Source organism: Podarcis raffonei, chromosome 2 (assembly GCF_027172205.1).
Source record: "Podarcis raffonei isolate rPodRaf1 chromosome 2, rPodRaf1.pri, whole genome shotgun sequence".
Lineage (NCBI taxonomy): Eukaryota > Metazoa > Chordata > Lepidosauria > Squamata > Lacertidae > Podarcis > Podarcis raffonei.
Window position 1 is genome coordinate 12,871,431 of NC_070603.1, and position 26,015 is coordinate 12,897,445.

Consider the following 26,015-nt stretch of genomic DNA (forward strand, 5'->3'; position numbering starts at 1 on the left):
TAGAAGTTTAGTGTCCCGTGCATTAGAGGAGTGGGCTAACATGTTTTGCATATTTTATTTACTCCTCCCTTCCCTCTCCAGTGTGTTAACCCACTTCTCTAGGTGTTTTTAGAGAATACTAGAAAGCTAGGAGCAGTCACCTCTCAAACCCAAACAGGTCACCAAGGCAGGAAACTTTTTAAGCATTTCCAAGCAAAGCAGCTTACTGAAGCCTTATGGAGTCACAGACGGTTAATAAAGGCCAGCTATAAAAACTCAAGAGCACCACAATATTTTCTATTCACAAGGAAAAAAGCTCCAGTCCATCTTTTTATTTTTTTGAAAAATTTCTGACATTACAGAACTAAACTGAAATGTATTAATTCCACTCTTACATCTCATGACATAACAGAAAAACTTCATGAGCCAAGAAAGGGGGAGAAGCTTATAAACTAAAATATGAATCAGCATTTTAACAGCTGAACAGAGAAAAGGAATTAAAATGCTGCAATTAAAAAAAAAAATCATGAGTGGATGGGTAAAGCATGTAGAACTGAAAATTTACAAACTAGTTAAAACCTGGAATCGCTGACTGCTCAGAAACTACACAGATGGATCATGGGGATGAACAGCAGAAACGGGTAATGAGTGAGGCGGTTGCATTGTCCTAGCTGCTTCCCATTCCGCCAGTCTCCGAAGAAAGCCTACAACGAGAACAAAGGTTAAAGGCCTTTTTTAAAAAATCTGTTAAGAGAAAATCCTACCCAGTCGTACTACAAATATTTTAAACCCCAAACGTATGATATAATCAAAAGCCAGAACAAAACCCTTTGGTTCCCACATCACTCGCAGACCAATGCCCCGCACAGCCCATACCATGCCAGGCAATATAGAAGCAGCTGGGCTGGAAGGCCCCTCAAAGTATGTGCGGCTGAAGTAAATTTTAGATGGTCCTAAATGTTCAGTGGCTCCTGAATGTTGCTTTCCTGCTGGGCCAGGCAGTCACCAGAACTCCTCTCACTCAGAGCTTTGTTAGCAGTAGGCACGCCATAGTGGCCTCTGTTGCTGCTAGCATGCAAGCTGTGGCTCAGTTTGCCTTGTGTGTCTGAGTGTCTTGTTCTTGAAGGAAGCCACCAAAATGTATGCAATGGTTAGGCAATTAAGTTCCATGGTTAGCAGGCAAGAATTAACCAGAGTCAGATCATAAAAAAGGCAAGCCAGAGTTGGTTCAATTTATAAATCAGACAACTTTTACAGTTGCCTGATGCTTAAAGCCCAAAGCCACTGTTATTTTATTCAGCCTATGAAGTTTTACCATATTCTAAGCCACATCACTCTGATCAAATGAGTTCACTGCTCACGAGGCTTTAAATAAGCAGTGCTTAAGAGGACCTAACATTTGCTTCAGCAATCAATTTGCTACTCCAGCATTAACACAAAGGCACATTTTTGTACACTGCTGATGGGAGGATGGGCAGGGGGAGGGGATTGCATAAATACCCTGGTTCCTTAAAGGAGGACTTCCACTAGCACCCCTTCCCACATCTGGACTGTTGCAAGCTGACCCCACAAGGGCCTACAGAAACCAACGTTCAATAACATTCAAGGCCCAACTACAATCCAACCAATTCAAGTTATCTAAGAACTTGAGATCTTATCCAAGAGGTGGAGCCAAGCTATGCGAAACTTACCTTTTATGTTCCAAGGCAAACTAGCTGCCCTTTCTATAGGTTCTCCTAGCTCTGCAAGGTGTGTGCATCCACAAGCAGCTACTCCATTGCTGCGAGAATATTTTAGATGATCCAACCCCAGGAGTGCAGCCAAATTGTGCAGGTCTTTCCCAAAGAATTGTGCCACTATCGGTGTGAAAGACCCTCATGATCAGACCCTGCCCATGTGGCCGGATCATTTAAATATTCTTCTGCTTCTTTTAGAATGTGAAAGACTACCAAAAAGCCCCAAAGAGCTGAAACTGACAGTCCAATGGGCAGGGTAGAACCATTCAAGGGTGCAATAAGAATAGCTTATGATGGGAAAAGTTTGTGCAGTTTGTTGTATTGCAGTTTGGCTTGTACGCTGTTCTTCTAGAACTGAGAAGGGAGTCTGCAGGACGCCCCATCTCACCACCCCACACATATCCTCAAAGTGTAGTTTTGCAAAAACTGCAGATATGCATGAGCGAAGACATTTTCCTCAAATTAAGAGAAAAGGTGTGGTACTCTATTCCCCATGAACCAGTATTTGTGCATTTGTATTGCCTGGCTTTTAGCAGCATGACCAGAGTTAAATATATAGATTCTCTGACCCCTTGCCTGTAAAGAACAGGGGGAAGGGGGTTTGTTAAGTGGAGCTGGAAGAAAACAACCTTTCCTCAATGCCAATTATGCCCATTTCAGGGCAGAGAAGCATGTGTGCTGTGTGCTGTGATGGCCTACAATCAACATCTCTCAAATATATAAGGTAACCAAACCTTTGCAGTTGGCCCTCACTGTGTAGGAGTATCTTGGGGTAAGGGCATAAATTCTGCCAATCCGGGAGAAATTTACGTAAGGTTCTTTTAGAATGACAATTTTACTGGGAGCACTAGAAAGCGAACACATAGAGCAAACATTGTGTCTGCAAATAGTGTTTACTCGATGTGTCTTGAAGCAAGATACTAGCAAATCAAGTTATAACAGATGATTTCTGCTGCAAGAAATGGACATGTCATGAACCCATGGATGAGGCTACAAAAGTAATCAGGTTGACACAGAGAGCAGCTTGTTTCAGAGGCTCACTGAATGAGTCTCTGCTGGAGATCAACTTATTTGCATTTCTCTGAAAGGGCCCCAAACCTTGGAAGCAGATCTGCTCTGCAATATCCCCCAGCAACCATTTGCACATGGGAGTGAAAATTTACGGGAGGCAAGGGCAAGATTCTAAAAGATGTCAAGAGTGGACACACCATTCATAGGATTCTTGGGAAACCAGTTCAGTAATATATGCTTAGTGTACCTCTGCTATAATAAAAATTGACAGTGGAACATCTTTTGCCTACCTCAACTTAGAGCTAATAGAAATTAAAGGTTATTACAGGCCCACATGGATGCCAGCTGGATAGAAAAAGGGAACATGAACGAAGCTCTGATCTCAATTTCCCACCACTTGGTGCTCCATATCGTCAACCCCATTGGCTAGTGGTAGTGCTGCATGAACAAATAGCTTTTGGACAACACATAACCAGACTTGCTAGTCGAGAACAAATTAAAGCCCATTAATTCAGCCTCTACAGAACACTATAAAACAAGACGGCCAGCCCAAAAACTTGGTTAAGAGTGGACAATTTTTACTTTATGTGGTTACACTACAGAGCAGAACAGTTTTTTTAAAAAAAGTTACAATTGTGAAAGTCAAACTGCAGAAACAAAGTACTAAAAAAGACTTCTGCTACTCAAGGAAAAAGGGTTTGACAGAACTGCATTAAGTCAGCCAGTTGATGGCCTCCCCGTCCCCTATGATAGGATAAGGCCAGGCCATCCCAGCTCCCTGGATGCAAAGAGTTAACTAGTGCAGCCCCAGAATCAAGCCATCAGTCATCATTTCAAACTTGTTCTAGTAACTTTCTTTTAATACAAAGGATAACACAAGATTCTTAGCAGTTCCAGCTGTCACCGTTTCTTATTCAATGTTGCCTGAATTATTATGTTTTTGGAAAGACTAAGAGAGCTCAAAAAAAGGAAGTGTCTGTAGTGTTCATGTGACAACCCCAGGCTAAAGATCAAGTGAATTTAGGTGCAGACAGAAAGAATGAACACGTACTATGCTCAACACAAGAGCATGTCATCCCGCTGCATTATCTGTTTTGTCTACCCAGTTTTCCCACACGGCTTTTAAATAGCCTTTAGTGGAGGAAACAGGCAGCTGTTGGCCTCAAAAGCCCAAGTTGAAATACCAGAACAAGTGAAGCCAACTGCCCAGCCTCTATAGATTATCACCTCTCAATACAGAATACATGCGCCAGGGAGGGAACATCCATTCAGATGGCCTGTACTGCCATCAGGAGACAGGGGCTTCTAAAACCACATCTCTAGGTGTCTGAAATATCCACCTCTAAGGACTAAGTATCAGAAAGCTGAACAGGTTTCAAGTGCTATTTTAGAAGATGCCATAAAGGAAAGCAACACCCGCAGCATTGTCACAGCTGTTCATTACAGCGTATATGTCGCTCCAGGTTCTCTCACTCTCTTAAGTGGCTAATAAAAGTCTTGGGTGTGGAGAAAGATGGACATCAGAATCACGCAAGCTTTTTAAAGGCCTGCTGCAGTCTTTTTACATGGGAAGGGTGTGCACACAAAGAATATTACTTGTCCTACTGAGCAGGTGAGTTGTATACACTGGCAAGTGGCAGTTTGTACAAGAGCAGGAATAGTATTCAGGGTCTGAACCCGCCCCCAGCACCATTACAGCTCATACCCTCACAATTGTGTATTAGGTATCAGAGCCTCCATAGGGAAGTTTATATACTTAATCATGGTGTTAGTGCAGTGCAGTAGTGTAGATAATTTTCCCAAAAAAGAGTTTAGCCTGGGGGTGCAATGTCGGATTCAACCAGCTTGTGGTCAGAGTTCGGTCCCAATTCAGGCACATCTGTGCATGTTCTCACCATGACAGCTTTATTACAAAGGACAGACATTGAGACAGGTTTGGCCAAAGTAGCCTCTTTGCACAGCTTAAACCAAGGAATTGCAAGTGAGTTATCTTGTTAACGGACCCTAGCATTCCCTGCCCACCCAGCTCCCTCCCCACCCACCTTATTCCATGTAACAATGCAAACAAAACTACTAAAGCAACAGCTACAAGCTACATAATCAAGATCACTACTGGACTCAAACTGATTAATACACTTGCTCAATTGTCTTTGACCTAGTGGAGGTTGCCAGCAAAAAGAAACTCCATCCTAAAGGAATCACAAAGCTCACTTTTCTTTTGAAGTTTTTTAAAAAAGCTCTTCCAAGTCTCCTCTATGGGATCCCCATTGCTGAAAAGCAATCTGCTGTTCCTCTAAGGCCACAAGCAGACACTCAGTAAGGAGAGAATCTCTGTTTTTCCGTTTTCAGTTTGTTAGTAACACATGGCACAGCTGAGGTGGTGGAGGCACCCTTAGCAGCAGACACAACATTTAGAGCCAGGAGAGGGACGGGTTTCATGCCAAGCAGACTGGATACACAGGGGGCGGTCGGAAGAGGGTTGGGGAGGCTGGAGGGTGCGTCGGAGACCCCCGCTGTCGCAAGCGAGGGGGTGGTGGTGGAGGAGGAAGAAGAAGAAGGGGTGGAGGGTTGAGAGAGGTTGATGCTGAGGTGGTCGGGGATCGTGACGGAGGCTGCCTGGGAGGAGGGTTTAGCGCTTTCTAAACTGTAACAGAGGAAAAAAGGAACAAAAATACGGGTGGGTGGGTGGGAACACCACACAAAAAGCACAGGACACAAACAGCTTAAATAGCACGAAACTAATCTGGGAAGCTTTGGAAACAGCATAGCCAGAAGAAAGGTGGGATGGGAGAGAATGCTGACTGCAAGGGAATCTCAACATTCTCTTAGGTGTACCATGGTGCACTAATAACTCCCCCACCCCACCCTCAAAACAAAACAAAAATCCCAGCCTACACAACAGTTCCAATCCCAATCCCATTATGAATAATAGCCCCAGGTTTTGATTTCCTCAATTCCATAAGCAGAAACTTGGTTGCTTCAATACTGAACTACAACACACATTTTGTTGAAGCTGCAGAGAACTGCCACTAAACCTAATGTAGCTGAAATCCTATCTGTTCCTGACAATATCTTGCAACACACCACTCTCCCTCCCTCCCTCCCTCGCCCATGCAGCTGTCCCTTCAGATTTAATGCAAGCAGGCTGTAGCTCCTGCCAGTATTCAAAACATGCATTTAGGTAGCAAACGAATTCTAACAGTGCATTGTGTTCCACTCCAAGGTTGCCGTAATTATCAGGGAAGTCTTAATGAACAAACCCTTTGTGCAACTGTCAGAGGTTTTAACACAATCCAGTTTTCTACATCCTTACAGTCAATAAACAGCAGGGGAGGCTATTCCTCATCTAGCCAGAGGATAATTTTTCTTTTAAAAAATGGTTCAAAAAATGAATAAAACAAGCCAAACACCCAAGGGAAGGCTTTATTTGTGTTAGAATAAGGAAGAGCTTGCAGATGGTAGGCACATCTCTTTTTTCAGATACAACATTGTGGTTCTCAGTTAGGTTTTCCTGCATACTGAACTACAGAAAGTGGAAATGTAGGCTGCTTCTAAAGAAAAGAGCCATGTATTTTATTTGAATAGCAATTTCAGGAGCAATCTTCCACAATTTCATTTGTTCATGGGATTAAGCTTCAACAGAGCACTCGAGGAGCTCCACTGAAAATTGGCAAAAGAATTCTTGGAATGCCCGGAACACTGAGATAGTTGGAAACAGTTATGACCACTGTTCTTAAATGAGTTTCTGAACTGAATGAATTTTAACCAATGTTACACCAGTAACATGCAGCCCAGTAAGAGCTGAACACAAGCAGCAGTATCATCAAAGTGACCCACACTCTATCCCCATCTTGAGACCTATACGCTCCAGAATCTGGTGTTTGAAATGACTGGTCCTCCTAGCTTAAACCAGCCTTGACAACCTGGGATTCTTGCAAAATACATTTAGCAGTTCACATCAAGTAGACAGGATTTGAAGGACAGTTGGCCAGCATGACAGAATGTGAAACTCTAAGGATGGCTGTTTATATAGCAGTTCCCTTCCCCTCAATATTTTATACTGTAACTTTGCAAGCAAACTCTTTTTACCTGTTTTATGTACAGCATTTAGGCTTTTAGACACTATAAAAATACCCTAAGCCCTTAAGGAGTTCAGAATGGAGGAGTACCTATTAGCAATCTCTCTTACACACAATTTTTTCCAAGTGTCTTCTAGCCGCTTACATAGCAGTCTTCTTTCTTGCAGGCCATAATATATCAACCAATGTATAGCTAACGGGTTGCAGCTTGCCACCACAATGCAAAAATACTGTGTCTGTGCACCTCCAAGAAGGAATTCTCAACTGCAGAAACTGGCTATCTGTAAGCAGCAAGTCACTGAATGCTGCACAGAACTTCAAATTTGGTGGCAGAAACTTCCTAGTTTCTGACTGGTACAGCTGGGGAACTAACCTGAAATCAACTATTTCCTGAGCATCCCAAATGGCCACTTCTTTGAAAATTGAGGTGCTCTCAACTTCCTCAGGGCAAAGGATCAAGGAAAATGTAGCAGTGTTGCTTTAAAAATCATAGCAGGTACGTATTTGGGAGAGCACCTACTTGTACAAATGTTGTGTTTTGCTATTAGCCAATCACTGAATTGCAGAGTTAGAAGGTACCCAAGGGGTCATCTAATCCAGCCCCCTGCAATGCATTAACTCATTAGTGGGCAGTTTAGAGAGCTGAAAGCTCACAGGCAAGCCTAACTTTGCTACATTACAGAAGGAGGGCACTTACATTGGAGCCAGAAGCTAACCCATAGATTCTAATCATTAACCTGTCATTCTGCAATGAACACTTTAGCTACGTTGGAAAGAGAGGGAAGAAATCTAGGACATGAAATGCCAGCTGCTCATGCCTGGGTTTTTAATTATTGAAGTCAATGCTCTCCATTAAGCTGATGCTTTCACTTTTGCCTTATGAGATCATCTGATCTGCTCAAAAGCTGCAGAGGGCCTCTTGCCAAGTAGGCTTTTTAAGGACAGGGCCCAAGGAGCAGCCACTGTTTGCTGCAGAGAACTGCTGCAGCCCGTAGCTGAGGGTTTTGCTGCTAGCAAGAGTACTCAGGGAGAAAGGGAGCTGCTGCAGCCTTTGCAGTGCAGAAAGCTCCACCCCTGGGGCAGTCCCAATTCTTCCCTTTCCTCTATTAACTACAGTAAACTGGGCTGCACAGCTTCCAGATCTCAAAAAAGGCACCAGCTGTTTCTGGTTTTTTTAAGGAACAGTTAAGCATCTTATTTTTGTACAGACTCAGCTTAGCAGCAAGACTCCAGTTTAGTCTACCTTGATGCAGACACAGGACTTTCAAGAAGCAATATTGGTTGGCTCTGTCACCAACCAGAAATATTCTAGTAAAAAGCCTAAGCGCTGCCAAGGAATGAGTGTTACATATCCCATTTATTTCTATTCTCCTTCCTCCATACCACCTCCTAGAAGGTCAATGGAGAGGTCTGGTGCACAGGCTGCTTTTGCACCAGGAAAGTGGGAAGAAAAAAGGTGGTTTTGTTCTATTTCAGCTCAGAGAAACAGCCTTTTTCAAAATGTTGCCCTGATTTTAGTCATCTTTCACGTTCCCCAGTTCTGCCAACTCATACATGCATTACCAAGCAGCATGCCATTTAAATAGACTTACCTGACATTAATTAGATATTGAGCCAGGCTAATGCTGGCTGCAGATCCAGTTATGGTAACCTGCCTGTCAGTAGATCCTTCCACTGGATTGGCAATTTTGATCTGCGCCCCAGACATCTGGCGAATCTCATTGATCTTGGCGCCTTGACGCCCAATGATGCATCCAATCAGCTGAGAAACGAAAGTTGATAATGGTCAAAATGGAGCTTAGGATTCCAAAATAATCATTTTGTCCTGCTATTCTCTTTTCAGGTCAAGTACAGGCCTAACCTCTGGGAAGCTATTTAAATTCCAACTCATTATCTGATTAGCATATGCCTACTTCTGTGCTTTCACTATCAGGTAAACATTTGTTAACTCAAGAATGATACTTCAGGTTATTTCCAAAGAAACATAGTATCTATGTGCCAATCTATGCAAGAGTCATTTGTACTGATGAACTATTCAGACAACTCTTTATATATTATCTCATATTGCAGACACTATGCTCACATGCTTGTTCTCTGTGAACCTCAAGATTTCCACACATTAGACTCTGAATGAAAGGCAGATTGAAAGGCTTCTACTGTAATTGTTCTTTCTCTATCCTTGATGCAGCTGTACTGAAAACATGTGAGCATACTGAAAACAAGCTTTGCACCACTAAGACACTCTGGATACTATTATTTGTGGCCAATCTGAATTTGTCAGTCCGCTTGCTCTGGAAAAGGTGAAAACACTCATTTTAGATGAAATCTGAGAGACCATCCAAAATCATGACTGCAGACCAAGAAAAGAATCATCAGTCTGGTCAAGTTCCCTTTATGCTTAGGAAACATTTTATCTCCACAGTACCTAAAAATGTGTAGGGGAATCGAACTTAAAACTCTAATAAAAATTCAGTTGCCTGTCTAAGATCAAGTTTGTCTTGACTTCTCCAACTTTTGTTAGTTATAGGAACAACTTGTGAAAGTCCCTTTTCTGGAGCTGAAGTTCACCTATTAAGACTGTTCCCTATAGCATTCTTTTTTCTTTACTAGAATCCCCAGTCATCCACAAATACCTAAATTTTAGAAGTAAAATCTATACTCAGGATCTCTTTAAAGTCTTAATTCCAAGTACATATCTCCTTCCATATGAACCTACTCGGACCCAGACATCCTCCTGAGGCCCTTCTTCATGTGTCTCCTCCAAGAGAGATCCAGAGGGTGGCAACAAAAGAACAGGCCTTTTCTGCAGTGGCTCCGTTTGGGGAATACTTCCCCAGAGAGGTTTGGCTGGTGCCTTCATTATATACATCAAACACATTATACACATTTGGGCACCAGGTGAAAACACTCCTCCTTCCCTTGTGGGAGGAAGGATTATTGATTTGCTTTGTTCTTATTTTTTATTATGTATTTTGTGTTTTTTATATTGTAATTTTATGTGGTGAACCACCCTGAAATCTACAGGTATAGGGTGGCTTACAAATTTAACAAATATATAAAATGCACTTTTGTTAAAATGGAAGTCTCTTTTTAGAGAAAGCGAAATCTTACATGCTTCACAACACTCCCAGCACTCGCTAGACTACCAGACTACCTTCTGCTCTACAGACTGCCGTAACAATATTACCCACAGAGAACAGAACCTAAAACCTTGTTTGTAAACAAAGCTTGGTGGTATAACCACCCACAAAGTAAATCTGTGCAAGCAGAGCACAAATTCACTAAGCTCCAAATAGGCACTCGAGCCTTTTGTTGGGCTACTTCTGGGTTAGCCAAACAGACTGGCCAGCTTCAGCAGGTGATAGCTCTGTGGTGGCCTGAAGTCACCCCATGAAACTGCCTGCAAAAATCTAACAGACCATTGTATTGTCTCAATTGTTCTCATCTGCGATGCTCTCCCAAGAGCACAGAGAGGCCCATGCACTGCTGCCAGCTGCATCAGATTTGGTTGCACCCAGTTTTCTATGTATTTGTATGCTCAAGATTTCACCACACAAGAATCCACATGGCGCCCTGTGATGGGCTGCACATCCTGCATCCCTCCACCTGTTTCAATTAACCTGTGCAACTGCAATGAGAAAGTACAAAAGTTCTCTCTCATTTCAGGTTACAGTCAGGAATCTTAACCCAAGACCTTCCTTCAAAACAGAAGAGGCAGTAGCCTGGGTGTCCCCATTATGGTATTACAGTCCAATTGCCTTTTCCTTGCCACCCGTAGCAGTGCTGTGAACTCTGCCTTGTCCCTCCACGTGGAGGGCAGCTGTCCAGAGCGTAGGACAGGAACAGTGCTGTAACTCCCTGCCGCAGGACTCTTGGAAGCAGCGCCGGAGCCTAGTTGCAGCTCTGAAAGTTGCAGCTCTGTCCCATCTGCAAGCCACCATTTCCTAGAATTCTGCATCTCTGAAAAATACTTACATCATTTGGAATGGTGAGTTCATGAGAAGTAGTTTGAGCTGATGCATCCAAACCTGCTGAGACACAAAAGAGATCGAGACCAGTTTAATGAAAGGCCCTGCAAGGGGGGCGGGCACTGAACAGAGGCCAGACCGGTCAGGCTAGCATTTGCGGCAGGAAAAACTGCTAACCTGAAGAGTTTCTCAAACAGGAGAAGAGCGAGATGCAAGATGTTAAATCCAAGCCCCTCTTCCTAAGCACCAGGGTTAAAATCAATTGGCAGGTTTCGCCTAATGAGCCCCGTCAGCACAAGCCATGCACGAGGGATTCCCCTTGAGCAATGGGGCTTCTCCCCCCTCATCTGCATATACCCCTGAAATTGGCCAGAGGGGTGGGAATAATGCATGGGGAGAGGGGAGATCATTCTGTCTTAAAAGTTGCAATGATTGCTCTGCTGCGATATACGCCACAGCACAATAGTAAACTCTACCCTCTGGCTATAAGGCAAGCACCAACAGAATGGTTTTTATTCGGCCAGGGTGGGGGGTGAAGTAGTGACTCTGTTCAAATAAAGAAAGAACAAATGAGCCAGGATGACCTTTTTACAGAGTCCTACAAAGCTGTAGCAAAGACAGACCCCCAAACAAATATGCATTCTCATCTTCCCATTTGTGCCTTATAGTTGTATGTCAATGTTCTTCTTGCTTCAAAAGCATCGCAAGAAGTGGAGGAACACATTTGCACTGACCAAAATGGAGAAAGGGTAATGCCACAAAAAGCATGGTCCAACCTTTAGTTTTATATTGGTCCAGTGTAGCTGTTTATAGAAACACTTGTGGTTGACCTACCACCTTCACAAGCAAACGAACTGGTTACTAAATGAGAAATAAGACACTTCATTCATTCTATTATGCCCTGCTCTCCAACAGTTTCCAGCTAGATTTCTTCACAAGAGAAGGAAGGTTTAATAAGCCTGGTCTTTGCACCTAACACTACTTTGCAGTTCCTTTGTACTATATGGGTTAGCAGAATTTGCTGCCTGGGAAAGAATCTCCCACCAGTATTAACACACAATAGAGTTAACTACAGGTTTGTTTGTTTTTTTCAGTCATTACCCCAATAGCCTTTCACATCTGGAGAGCTGGATTCAACGCCTGTCAAGATACAAGGGACAGTAAGTGTGATGGTCCTAGCTGAAGCCCTATCAGGCTTTCAGCCACAAGACAAACTATTACACAATTTGGCACTAGTGTCAGGATCGCAGCAGCTGGAAGGCAAGAGGTAACTGGCAAAGCTGTTGAAAGGGTGAGGGAAGGACAGCAACATGAAGACTCTACCTAATAGCAATCTGATCTCATTTCAGGGCAGCAAATCCACCCTCACACCAACATGGTTACCTGTGGATTTATATATTTTTATATATATATGTAAGTAAAATAATGGCGCTTAAGCCAAGCATCTGGACTAAAGGCAAGTGAAGAAAGACTCTTGGACTGGTAGCTTGTACAAGAAAGGAGGAGTTTTCATACCACTGAATCCAGTGTTGCCATGAGACATTGGAAAGTGTGACTGTTGCATTGCCAACTGGTGCAGCTTGGTCAGCTAGAAAGGAAGAGAGAAAGACGGATGTTAGGAAATTCGGAGGCTTACTTGCTTAGCATACAATTTAAAGGAAAACAGACACTGCAAGCTGAGCATGAGGTGCTGCCCCTTGGGGCAGGAGTTTGGGAGAGGGAAAACTGGGTTAAGGTGCAAGCGCTTCCCTGAGCAGAGATGGGTGCAGACAGAAGGAAAGCACCATGGGGCGTGAGGCCAACACCCATCTCAAGAGTCCCCTGGCTCAACAGAAGGCATCTGCAGTGAATTGTGACGAACACTAGGAGACAAGCACGAACAGGCAAAGTAACACAGAGGCTGGTTTGCAGTGGTGCTTGGGACTACACCATGCAGGACTCTGTCAAGCATTTGGAGGGGAGAGGTATATCATGAGGAGTGACCAGAATGGAGTCAGATGCTCTCCCCAGTATTAAACAGTGCAGTTTTCTAGCTCTGTCTCCTACACCTACTTACCCCAGCCCCACCCTTGCCTGTTCTAAACATGCTATGAGCAGAGATCAAATCCCTATGTATCTTTCACTGAGAAGCTGCAAGTGCTGCATCTAGCTCAAATACCAGAAGGTTTGGGTAAAGAAGGAAAAACATCCTTTTACATCAAGCAAAGATAGCTAATGGCTTTATTAGAAGAAAGCGTGCCAAGGAAAGGCACCCCAAGCAAAAGCCCCACCACCTCCTAGCCACACCTGCACAGTGACTATACATGATGCAGAGTATCATGTTTGGAGACAAAAGCAAAGCAGAAGTCTGAGGCCAGCCTCTCCTCCACCACCACGGTGAAGTGCACTACACCAAGATGCCCTATGCCCTGTACCAAGAACCACAATGACAGTATACCATGGAGTTTTGTTTTGTTTGTTTGGGGGGCTTTACATCAAATTGGGAGGGAAGAGGGGAACTGAAACTTGGAAAAGTGTACCAAGCTTTGCTGTGCAAGTGTGTCACAGGCCGGCAGAAAAAGGACAGATTAAGATTGGCTACACAAAGAAGTGCTGAACAAAATTTGAGGATCGTTTTTGGTCAGATTTCAGCTTCAAATCAAAACAGACTTCTAAAGCTGCTTGTTGAGAAAGCATGGAGAAATTTTGAAGGGAGAAGTGGGGTGATTTCAAGACAAGAAGTGTAAACAAAACTTACATCTGGCTGTGGAATGGCATACTGTCCTTGAATGGTATAGGCCTACAAAAAGGAGGAAAACAGTCCTATTAAAAACCATTGGACAGCCACCCAGTGACAGACAGATTTCAACTAGCCAGGAAGCCAGAGAGCTGAGGGGGGAGAATTGTTGGTGGGGAGCCTGAAGGCAGGCAGTTCTCTTAAGGGGGCTGCTTGAATTTGCTAGTGTGCGTAGTGTGAGAAGGGAAACTGGTCCCCACCACAAAAAGGAGTATAGTATTAGCAGCTGGTTGTTGGTGAAGATTTGTTGTGTAGTGGAGGATTGGACAGTGCTACAAGCCCTCCTGCCCTAGGCATACTCCAAACCAGACCTCCTATGCCTCCAACTGCTTTTAAAGCTAAGAGGAACCAGCTGGGTGTTCATCCCCATCCCACTAAGTCACCCCATCATTCCACACGCCTAGGAACCTGCAGTGGACAATCTACAGTCAGGTGCTGGATGGCAGAAATGCATCTGGAAGAATAGGGAGAGAGAAGCAGCCAAACATGATGGTTCTGGGGATTACCCTACTGAAGGGACCCAGCAAGGCACTCACTGCGTGGGGACTTGCTTAACACTAAGTGAGGCTTTGAGGGCACAAGTCTCTCACCTGCAGGCCAGGGGCGGGGGGGAGTGCAGCCCAGGTTGGAATTGACGAAGCAGTTACCACCTGCAGGGCTGACTACTGGCCTGCCAGGTAGTGTTTGGTGGCCTTAATCCAGTTCCCAATGAACAGGAGTTCACAGCACAAGCCGCCACCACCAGTCTTGCCACCCTTGTTGGCAGTCTCAAAGAGGCCAAGGATTGAATGGGCCATGGAGACTGAACTCCCCTCTCACCTCTTGAGGTGGTCCCTCCAGGTCAGAGTTGAGGCACATTGATGGGGCGGTGTGGGGGTAGCTTGCACTGCCGCTGCTGTACCTGTCCTGTGGATAAATAGAGGACTTCAGTCTCCAGGGCTGTCAATCCAAAACCTTTCGCCAACACCAAAGTCATATAAAACTTACTCTGATCAAGGGCTAACCTGTACTAAAGACAGACGCTGGCTTACTCCAACTCATGTCACATCAGTAGCACCAGACAATGCGAAATTTCCCAACTGCCGGCACCTTCAGGGGCAGGGGGGCCTGCACAGGCAAAAGGAGTCTTGCTCTCTAAAGGCATAACAGGACTAACCTGCCACAAGACCAACCTCAGGATGCAAGTGAGGTTCTGCCACTATATCTTCAGTAACCTCCCATGTGCCTTTCCACTGCCAATTAACTGCCTAGCAAGCTGTCAAGAGCCTCTGGGAGGGTAGGTAATATGAATGGGGCAGGAAAGAAAAGGGAAGGGATTGAGGCAAGAACAAGAGCACGACAGCACCTTTCCCCCAGCAAGAGGTATCAGCCAGATAGCCCAATATAAGTGGCATGTGAATGTATAAGCACTGGGTGAACTACAGCCAGACCTGTCCAGGTGCTGCCTCTAAATTTCTATTACTGACTGAAACTATCCATTAACACTCTGCTCTGCCATTTTTCACTTTCACAGCCAGCATTTACAGCAATTATACCCCACCCGTTAGCCAAAAAGGCTCTTAGACAGGCTTGCAAATATTTGCTTAGTTCACCCCACCAAACTCACTTTGAAGCTTCTGCACTGTTGGTATAGCCTTCTTTAAATAAAAATAAAAAATTCAGGTGGGCATTGAGGCACTGTGCTCAAAAGCAGTCCAATGACAAAGTCCCCAGAGTGTTCCGACTCCACTCCACATACTTATGCAGAAGTCTTTTCTGGGCATGAAGTTCTGAGAGGCTTTAGCTTCTCAAACCCTCATGCCTCAACCTCACATGAGATCTATCTGCCTAAAACAGTTGCAAGTATCTGCAAGTCCAGCTACAACTTTAAAATGCCTTGTAGGATCTATCTGAACTCGCACAGCCCACTCAAGCACACGTTTCAATGAAATCCATGGTAACGGTAACAGGATTCCAGCAAGCTGAGAGACTGAAGTCCCATCCTGCAATGGCCGCAACAATGCGCTGTTTTTCCAAAAATTTAACACATCTGTATCCAACCTTTCTGTGTACTGGAAGCAATTACATAATAGCACTGGGAAGCGAGTCAGATCCAGTATTATTTGGCATCTCTTTAATGTGTCCTCCCCAAATTTTAGTTAACAATCAGCATTTAAATCATCCTTAAGTCATTACCATCTAGTAAAAGGAAGTAATTCCAGAATGTTCTGAATTTTGGATTCAGTATCATAGGATTATCAGCCGTATCTCCACCTCACATTCCCAATCCTCTGGATTCCAGTTCTCCCAACACCTCTCCTTCTTGTTATTCAGCCCCTGCTGCTTTAGAACAACTGTTCAGAATAATTCAAAGCCTACTGCAATCGGCCACTAATTTGAACACTGTCTTAAATTGAAGGCCAGAAAAAATTGTGGGCTGACTTGTGGTCTTACGTCTGAAGTAAATTTCAAATTCCTGCTAACTCCCCCAACCCACACTGCTGACTACGATTCCCAAAGGACCTCAGAGCCTGTTGAACATTTGAAAGCCGCCTCCAAAGAACAAAACCAAAGCAGCAGAGGTAGCACTATGCTGGCCAGATGGGCAGCACAGGTGATAAAGCATGCAGAGTGGTTTGATGTGTGCTGGCAGTGTTGAAGCTTGGTAGGCTACTATATTATTGCCCCCAACCCATGCCCAACAAGAGGAATGTCCTTACCTGACCGCCTGCAAAGATGACAGGAGAACTGGATGGCTTGGGTCGGTAGGGGATGGTGACACCCTTTGGGGGAGACTAGATTATAAAAGAGTAAGAGGAAAAACATGGTTAATTATAGAGACTCTGGTTAAGCATCTGTCACAGAGCTATATGGGTCAGTTTATTAGCTGTCTGAACTGATGAGCTACCCACTTCACAGTCTTCCTCATTTGATTGGCACTGCTGTGGAGGCAGTAGTGTCATCAAAATCCAAGACACAAAGCATTGATTTCAATTTCTTCACAATTTTCTCACATCTGTGGTTCTAGACGTGCAAGGCAGGCTTCGCCGAGGTGTCATGGGCAAGTGGGCAGAAGGTCAAGCCACTACAGCAAAAGGAGGGGCATGCACAAGACCACTTTGCAGGGTCTCGGGTTGAATCAGACTGCAGTTATTTGTTACATCAAGTAATCACCAATCTGAGCTTTTTGTGAGCTGCTCACATTAGATCAAGGATTGATACCTCCAAGTGCACCTTCAGTTGTACTGCAGGTGTTGCTTTCAGACAGCCTAAACTGCTTTTATACTGACTTGGCTCTGATGGTTCTCTTCCAGGAAATACTGCGGACATGAACCCACTAAGAACCAATGGTTTCTTTGAAAATATCCAGTGATCTTTGCATCACTTAAAACCAAAACTACACCACCACTAGGGAGAGGCAGCTGTCAGTATAAGAATTCTGTAGCAACTGTTCCAAATCTAGAAAGCAGCTGGCCACACTCCAGTGACAATGCTCCTTTTGCCCTTCCGCTTGTCTCAAAAACTTTTAGCAACAATCCCTCTGTAGCCTCTCTCATTTATTTGTGCATTGTGTGTGCATTTACTCATTTTAATCTAGTATCTTACAATAAATCAGGTCACTCCACCATTACTCACCTCCAGCATGACCACACAGATCTGTTTGACGCACTCAATGATGGACTGTGGAATCCCGGCAATGGTGATCGCTCTCTCAGTTGAGTTGGGCAACATGTCTCCAGCCACCTGGACCTGTGCCCCCGTGCTCTTAAGATTAAAAATACCAAGTCAGGTTTCCAGCCTCATGTTTAGTGGCCTCACAGAAGGACAGCTGATTTATTACACAAACAAATAGCAATAACTTAGCTTCTTCTCCAAAGTGATTTAGAACTAGTCATGAGAAGTTAGTACATGGCTACATTACAGAAATCACAAGATCTGTCCCAGCATACTTTCCAGTGTTCTTAACAAGCCCCTAAAGTCCAGCTTTCATGAGGACAAATTTATTGCTCTCAAAGCTGCATAAATAAACTAGGAGGTGAAGACAAGGTTTTGCAGCCACCATTGTTACTGAAGACTGGACTTATCAAACAGGGCCATTCAATCCTGTATGACAGTCGCAGGGACAGAATCCCACAAGTCCTATCACTACTTACTTTCTATTCCACAAAGGTGGGGAAAAGATAGTAGTAGTTAAAGGCAAATTTTGCATTTAGGAACAAGGCGCTATAGATAAAGGGAAGATATAGGAATGGAATAAATCTGAAAAGAGAAGGAGAAGAGAGAGGCATGCACCCTTGGTTGAGGCAGGAAATGAACTAATGGAAGGGCTTCAAGACGGAAAGCCAACCAAAAATAACTTTCTTCTTTCCTCTTAAGCGGAGGAGGATGGGAACAAAGAAAGCAAACTCCATAATGGATACAATCCTAATCAAATGGAAAGGTTAGTGTAGGTTTGTGAGACCAGGGCCAAACATTAGGAGACAATAGTTCACCTATGTGTAACACTTTGCCCCAGCAGCAATGCTGAACTGGCAATTGGTATCTGTAGGCCTGCAGCTGACGTTAAGTAGGAGTGCTTGCCAACATGGCATTCTGCCCAGAGTACGTAGTCAAAACAATTGAAACCAACTGCAAATGGATAGCTAAAAGGAAATCTCTATTTCTAGGCTAGCTCAATTTTAAAGTGGTGCAAGAGGCAGAAATGGGCAATAAAAATCAGAATTCATTATATTCCACCCTAAACACTCATGGATGGGCTGAAGCACATAATGAAAATGTAGCCTTCTCCTATGCTTTGGAGAGTAACTTATATTTTTGAGGATTCAGTTATGTAAAGTTTTAACCTGGCCTATACCACTTAATATGCCATGTAGACATATTTATTGTTCTGAAATGTTTCAACCCATGCACCCATTTGTTTTTAAAATGAGGGTTTTCAATCAAATAGAACTAAGGTCTCTCCCAAGACTCAAATTGAGAGAAATATTACACAACCAAGATACATGGAGGAAAAGCTCTAAATGGGCCCCCAAAGGTGAATATTAATAGTTATTCTATGCTGATACAGTAGCTGAAGTATTAACACTCCAATGTCTTCGCATTCATAGCACCAATGGATTTAATTTGGAAAGGGGGATAGAAAGAGACTGATTAGTTAGGTAATGTGGTCAATACAAATCCCAGATGCCAGCCTTGCATATAACTCAACTTCTTTAAAGGTCTTAGTCTGCCGCTTATCTGGCAATAAATTGACCCTGGAGATAAAGGACGGGAGACCAAAAGGGGAACACAAACTTACAAAAAGCACCTGACTCCACTGCGCTTGGCTCCAGCCGCTCTTCGTCTCAGTTTCATGAGCACTAAATATAAGCGGCTGTATTAAGCAGGATGACGCAGAGTCTATGTGTGGCATTCAACCTCAATACATTTGGCACAGGGCGGGGTCATGGTGAAGGGAACGAGTAGCATTTTGTAACACACGCAAACTTCACAAGTCTAAGTACACACCTCTCTTATCTCCTTGATCTTGCAGCCTCCTTTTCCAATGAGAGAGCCACATTGGCTGGCAGGTACCACAAGTCTCAGAGTGACGGGGGGCCTGCTAGAGGCCGTGCTGTTGGTCATTGAGCTGCTGATGTCCTGAAAGCACAAGTTAACAAACTTCAACTATCAAAATTTCACATGGAGGTTGAAATTTCAAAATAAAGATGCCCAAGATACCAAAAATCTGAGGTTCCGGCAATGCATACACTTTATAGAGGACCAAAGAGTCCAAGTATTTGTTCCATCATTATAGTCCATCAATTTGTTATCTATGCAGCACTTATGTTTATAGCAGGGTTCACAACATACTGCCTGCAAATGCACATGTGCCGACAGTAGCCTTCCCTGCTGCTCACTAGGTCCCCTCCCCCCATTGAAATTAGGCTTGAAAGAAGTATTTTATTGCAGTCTATAGAATAGGTCACAATGTGTGCTTGGTTGTGATGGGTATACAGTGCCCACAACAGTTTATCCGGTTTGCAAGTGTGCCCACAGGCCCCAAAACACTGGCAACCTCTGGTTCACAACCGCTTCTGCTTAGGAAACTGTTCTCATATAGTCACAGCCAGAAGCTGTATTGATAAAAAATTTAAAATATGGCTAAACTGCTTAATTCACCTTGTTCTTCCACAATATCCTGATGACTCAATTTTCCTGCACCATAAACTCCTTGATGGAGTATGAGTAGAATGCAAAAAGCATGCTCATTAATTGTTAATAAGCCACCTTGGGAGCATGAACTGGAACATGTACAATTTTCTTAAGCTTAGTTATATTCTTAATAAGGAGATATACTTTATGGTGCCCTTGGGCTAGCTAATTAACTCCCCCATGTACTTTTCCAGAGATTTCTCTTATAGCATGAACCATGAATATAGTGGGTGTCTAGAAGCAAGCTCCTATCCAGCAAAAATCCACAGAGTAGATACTCTCTGCATCCCAGAGGCTGTCCATCATTCTACACTGTAAGAAAGTGAAAAAATCGCTGCAGCCAGATGTCAACTCTAAACTGGTTCAGTAGAGCCAAGCCTGCACAACATTCATGAAGGCCTGGCACTCAAGAAACAAAAACCCTCTGTTAGTGCCAGAGCTTATATTCAGTATCTTTCATACATTGGCTATGATGTAAGCCTTACAAACAGCACAGCCTAAGCATCTAAACTCAATAGCTGCAACAGCTATTCTGTTAAGCAAGCTGCAAATCTCCATGCCAGGAGCAATAAGACACCATCTTTCACAAGTCAAGGACAGAAGCTCGAACCTTGTGGGGGAGGTAGGAAAGCAAAAAGTGTTCTCGGGTTACTGACATTCTGCTAATGCTCAAGCACTGAATTTCAAAAGTTTAAAGAGGCACAGCTTACCACAAATCATACAGCTGTGGTTAAGTGAACAGGCATTTTGCTTTAAGAGCTATCACTAGAGAAGTACCTTCCCATCTTGCTAGACTTATTTTAGCTTGCCAGGAAGTCAATCTTTTGCTTCAAACTTTGTTTATTCCTATAGTGTTCTAATGAAACAGCAGGGCGAATGAACTTTGCAAAAAATATAAGATCCTAAGTAAATGATGACTTCAACAAGCTACTAATTTGAAAGGCAACTGAAAACCAATTGCAATTTGGAACATTGTACCAGTCCAAATTTGGCAGTAAACTTGTAACTGAGCAACATAAAAAGTGAACTAGTTTGCCGAACTTGGAGAAATGCTTTAAGATATGAACTTCTCTATATTCTTGAGCAACGATCAAATTGTTTTAATCAAGACAGCCATTCCATTGCTATACTACCAAATATCAAGATTAATCCCCATGCTCCAAAATTTTCTACTCAAGGGAGTCCTAGAGTCCACTGTGTAGAATTGAAATTCCATGTTCCCACAAAATGTGGTGTATGAGTAAATAAAGCCCATTTGTATTTCTCATTGTTTGCCGTAAAGATGGTAACCACATTCAATACTGCCAGAAACGATGGGTCCATATTATCACCTCCAACACAACAGCAGATGGAACACACATTATTCAACCCATAAAAAGGGGGGGTGTCACATACCTCTTCCAGTTTGTCAATGATCATAGCAAATGCTTTGAAAATTGCATTAGTGGGTCCAGCAAGAGTGATAATCCGTTCTGGGCAGTTCCCTTCTGAGATGTTAATGCGAGCACCACTCTAAAAAGGGGGGGGAGGGGAACGGAGTTATAGAATCAGAGTTGGAGGGGACCCCAAGGGCCATTCAGCCCAACCCTCTGCAAGGCAGGTCAAAGGAGACTCCCCTTTCTAACTCTGTCTCTTCCTCCCACCACCGTTTGATTTTCTAGTAAGACAGCCATTCTATGCACACTTATTTTGGAATTAAGGCTCAATCAATTTATTGTGATTTACTCCAAATAAATATGCAAAGGATAAGGCTGCAGGTTTTAGTGCATTAGGCAGATCAGAAGTACCTAGTAGAGATACTGCCAAACTGATAAACACAGCTTTCAGAAGTTGAGATACAAATAGCTGCCACTCCTTCCCATTAAGACTGGTTGGTTGTTGGTTGTTTTTTTTTTTTTTTTGGAAAGTCATAAATTGCTATGTTCAAGTTGATACTGGGCATGAATAACGTTCTATCTTTCAAACTGACTGCTATCGCCTCAGTAAATTGTTTCTACCAGGTGAGGAGCCCCTTATTGCCATATTTAACTTTCCCTTGATTTGTTTTCACTGCTCTTATCCCCAAGAACCTACCTCTTCACGCATCTTCTTTACAGATTCTCCTTTCTATACACAAACACACAGGGGAAAAAAGAAACTGGTTATTAGTGTCACTAATCTGAATTAAGGAAAGAATATAATAATTACACTGGACCACTCACCTTCCCAATGATGCTTCCAACCTCCTGAAACAGCAAACATAAGAAATATGTAGTTCTCAATCATTCTGACAGTCCAATATAAGCCCACCCTTCAGTGTACAGACAATATTCGGCTTATACCCACCCTCTACGTACAAACAAGCCTTCATCTGCATAACAGTGCAAATTTGGACATTTAAAAGTTGAATGAAGCAACCCTACTAGATGGTGCTCAGGGCAGCTTTATATTTGATTGAACAAAATATTGTAAATCTCTAATTAAATATATTTTAAGGAGGCAGCTTGGTTGTTTTTCCAAGACACACCCAACCAACGTATTACAATATTATATTCTCCACTGGGGTTAACTGAGCGCTCTACTACAAAGAACATGGTACGCCAAGAGCAAACTGATGTTTTAATTTGATCAGACAACTGGGTTTTCCAAGGCATTTACTGTGACCTAGTTTCAGTCTGACGCAACCAAGATGAGGAAAAGCAAGTACCTTCCCATGCATAAGTAGGCGAATAGTAAGTGTGACATTTAAACCTCCTTCGATAACACCAGTGTCCATCTTGAGCTGTATTCAGTTAAGTCAGGCTTGAAAGTGGTCAAATCTTTGGTCGCTGGAAGGAAAATCAACCTATAAAATAAAAAGATTATCTTGTACTGTCGCCACACAAGAATTAACTCATTAATACTGTTTTCTGGCAGTATCTGAACACTTTGATGTCCTGTATTTGTTCTTTTTTCCAGGCCTCAGCATTACATGTATCTTGCATTAGATTTAATCTGAGGAATAGGCCCAGTTGACTGTCACCGACAAGTTGTCAAAGCCACAGATTTGCATGTGCTTAGTGTCACTAATCAGTTGATGCGCAGAAGTTTACACCTCCTATGTGTTTATTCACAAACTGGTCAGGTAGTGCTTAGTAGCCAAATGTGTTAATGCCCATTGGAGACTACTGGTTAAAGACGATCCCCTGAATGCTCATGGCACAGAATAGACATATCCCCTTGAACAACTTGACCTCCTCCTTCCTTTGCTAGAAGGAGAGATAGAGATCAATTGTCACTTTCAGTTTCCAGTTCCATTGCTCAGCAAACTACAAATAGCTTCAGCAGAAGCACTTCCCAGTCACTTTCACAGCTTCATCTGCACTATTTATTTTTTTAAAAAAAATCCGTCTATATTTGACAAGATGTATGCCTGCTGCTGAACTTGATGGTTCTTTTTGTCAACTATAAGTAACAAGAACCCTATTACCCATGCCATGAAACTTAACTTTAACCATGTAAAGTAACAGCTTTTAAGCATGAGCAGTGTGTTTTTTCCATACTACTGAACAGTGACAGGAAGTCACTTTTTAAGTAGGCTTAGGGATAATTGACTCATTAGAGAGCATGAAGTCATTTTCAAATCAAGTGAAAGTCATATATATATAAGTCATTTTCTTTCATATATATGAAGAGAAAAAATAACAGCAAGCAACTTCCAAGCTGAAAACTTTTTTATTCTAAAAGAACTATGAATCAGGTTAAGAAAATAATTTTTAACACTAGTCTAAGATAAAAAAGCAAAAATCCAAATAAAAGACTTAACTCTTAAAAGTCACCAATAGTTTGCTGTTTTTGCAACATTGCACAAGCTGGTACCTGAATTCTTATTTATCTCAACTAATCCATTTAACTTCCAATATTCAAGAATTTTATTTACAGGGATTACTACCTACAATAACACCTTGAACCATGTCATCGATTAAAATATATGGAAAGGAAGGTTGTCAACCCTAAACCGATTTTGGTTTTATAAAGAAGCCACACAGGCCAATCCTCAAACCACCGGAAGTCTAAAGTTGCAATTTTTCTTCACCAGTCAGTGAAGTTCCTATTTACAGTATTTTACCTTCCCCAAGGTCTCAAACCATCTCCCACCCTAAAGCTGCCCACTCTAACGAGCAATTATAAACTTGCAGATCTGCACCTTGCACCGCCTAAGTTTAGAGTCAAACCTATTTCAAACTCGTGGAGGGGTCGAGGGCGGGGGGAACGGGCATATTAAACAAATCCCACATCCTCATACTAAAACTACTTTTTAATATATATATATATATATATATATATATATATATATATATATATATATATCTATCTATCTATCTATCTCCTTCCACCGGGCAGTTTAATAGAAACAGGGCTCTATTTTAATTTTTATACTTCTATTCTTAAAGCTGTGTTATAAAGTTCTCACAATGACTTTCCGCCAGTGGAGAAGAGCGGCCTAAAAAAGAATCGGAGGGGGGAAAAATAAGAAGGGGGCGCTGTATAGCTGGCGGGACGCGTTTTAAAATAACACGACGCAACTGTCCTGTTTTCTCTTCCCCACCCCTCCCGCTCCCCGCCCGCTCCAGCCATGAGATCCGCCCGCCCGCTGCTGCTGCTGTCGCCGCCGCCGGCCTTGCGCTTGGGCTCGCGAGCCAGGCCTCCCTCCATTCTCTTACTCACAGCCGGCCGCCTTAGCGTCAACCTCCTCCTCCTCCCCCCCCCGCTCAAAGAGAAATCCCCGCCCCTCTCCTCCTCCTCCCCCCGCCATCACTCTCTCTCGCGCGCAAGAGGCCTGGGCCCACATCCCGCTCGATGTGACGCAGCAAGAGCGCCCCCCCCAACTACATACATACACACGCACGCAGCCATCCAGTCCGCTGCGGCCCCCCCCCCAGCCGCGTTCCACGCGGGGCCCGCTCCTCCCCGAGACGCAAATGGCAGCAACAGCGCCACCCCTCCCCCCACCCACCGACTCCAGGCGCTTCACACGCACTCGGGTGGGACCCGGCCGCAGTAGGCCGCAAGCGCATCCTCGGGCTCGCGTAGCGACCCGGCCCGGCTCGAGGCGCAGGGTTGGCGGAAGAGCGCAGCTACTCGAGGCCGGGGATTCGGAAAGGGGGGGAGGAGGAGGGGGAAAAAAGACGAGTACTTTCCGAGGGGCGGTGGGAAGCCCTTACCTGGCGGGGTGGCTAGGCCCGGCCGCTCACGCGTTCGTTCGCTCCCTCGCTGGGGCGGGGAAGGGGACGGGACGGGGGGGAGCGGGAGGAGGGAGGGCGGGTGGTGCGCGGGTCTCCGGGGCGGGCGGAGGGAGCGGGACGGGGGGAGGGGAGGAGGAGAGAGCCGGGGCGGGCGGGCGGGATGGCGGCGGCGGGAGGAGGGCAAGGGCAGCGGGAAGGGGCTGCGGCAGCTGCTCTTGCGGCGGCGGCCTCGGCGGGTCTGGGAGGGGGAGCTGGAGAGCGGGGCGATTTCAACCCCGCCTTGACCCGGAAACGATAAGAGCCCTCCCCTCTCCTCCCCCGTGCAGACCTCTTCCGCGCTGGAACGACAGAGGCGCTCCGGCCAGCGCGTCTTTTCCCCAGCGGACGTTGCAATGCCGACCATAGAGAGGGGGCCGTTGGAAGCGAGCCGGGGGCGCTGGCTAGAGCGTCGCCCAGCGAAAGAGCGGCGAGGTACCCCCTGCAGGCCGCGTGCTGCGTAGTCTTCCAAAAGCAGCGTGGCTCCAGCAGGGAACTATGGAGAAGAGGAGGAGGAAAGGGACGGAGGGAGGAAGAAAGGAGGCAGCCATCTCTCGCGCGCTGCGCTTGTGCATATGCAGATACAAAGGCTGTTCCCAACATCCCTTCAGGACTTCAGCATAATTGAGAGAGAGGAACCAGGAGGAGGTGGAAGGGGCAGAAGTGGCTCAGAGGAGCTCCTGTTAAGTTTTATAGGACAAAGTAAACTGACAAAAAGAGCTGGGACGGAATCGGATTGGGGGTTGAGAAGAGTCCCTCGCCCCCGACCCTGTTCTCCAGGGCGCCCTTGTCAGTGCCTTTGCTTCCATTAGGACATGTGCTTTGGGACGCCTTTGTGAGGGGGAAACCTGGGACCCCACCGACTCACGTCCCCTTGTGACATATATTCCACACCCATCACCATGACGGTGTCTCTAGTCAAAGCACACAAATTTTACCATTGACTTTTACACATGTGATGTACAGTGGTACCTCGGGTTACATACGCTTCAGGTTACAGACTCTGCTGACCCAGAAATAGTACCTCGGGTTAAGAACTTTGCTTCAGGATG

General features: G+C 44.4%; 1 protein-coding gene across 17 annotated transcripts; it reads right to left on the reverse strand.

Moving 5' to 3' along the window:
* Positions 1–296: 296 nt before the first annotated feature.
* On the reverse strand, positions 297–25,029 carry PCBP2 (poly(rC) binding protein 2). Of its 17 annotated transcripts, none has more exons than XM_053374259.1 (15): positions 24,907–25,029; positions 22,410–22,547; positions 21,925–21,948; positions 21,797–21,829; positions 21,119–21,235; positions 19,037–19,168; positions 17,165–17,293; positions 16,249–16,323; positions 14,369–14,455; positions 13,511–13,552; positions 12,289–12,361; positions 11,875–11,913; positions 10,781–10,833; positions 8,398–8,567; positions 297–683 (listed from the first exon to the last, which is right to left on the reverse strand). In XM_053374259.1, exons 2-15 carry the CDS (start codon positions 22,476–22,478, stop codon positions 647–649), a joined length of 1,080 nt encoding a protein of 359 aa, XP_053230234.1. In that variant the 5' UTR covers positions 22,479–22,547; positions 24,907–25,029; the 3' UTR covers positions 297–646. The 17 variants fall into 17 exon arrangements, with proteins under 17 accessions (XP_053230234.1, XP_053230229.1, XP_053230253.1 ...); XM_053374254.1 differs by having other exon boundaries at positions 10,781–10,836; XM_053374178.1 differs by lacking the exon at positions 297–683 and adding an exon at positions 3,284–5,370.
* Positions 25,030–26,015: the final 986 nt, after the last annotated feature.

Coding starts and splice junctions, on each gene's coding strand:
- PCBP2 (XM_053374172.1), bottom strand. CDS start 22,478: ATGGACACTGGTGTTATCGAAGGAGGTTTAAATGTCACACTTACTATT. Junction 21,830..21,924: donor TTGGAAGCATCATTGGGAAG/GTGAGTGGTCCA, acceptor GTTTGTGTATAG/AAAGGAGAATCTGTAAAGAA. Junction 10,837..11,874: donor AGATGTGAAAGGCTATTGGG/GTAATGACTGAA, acceptor TTTGTGTCTCAG/CAGGTTTGGATGCATCAGCT.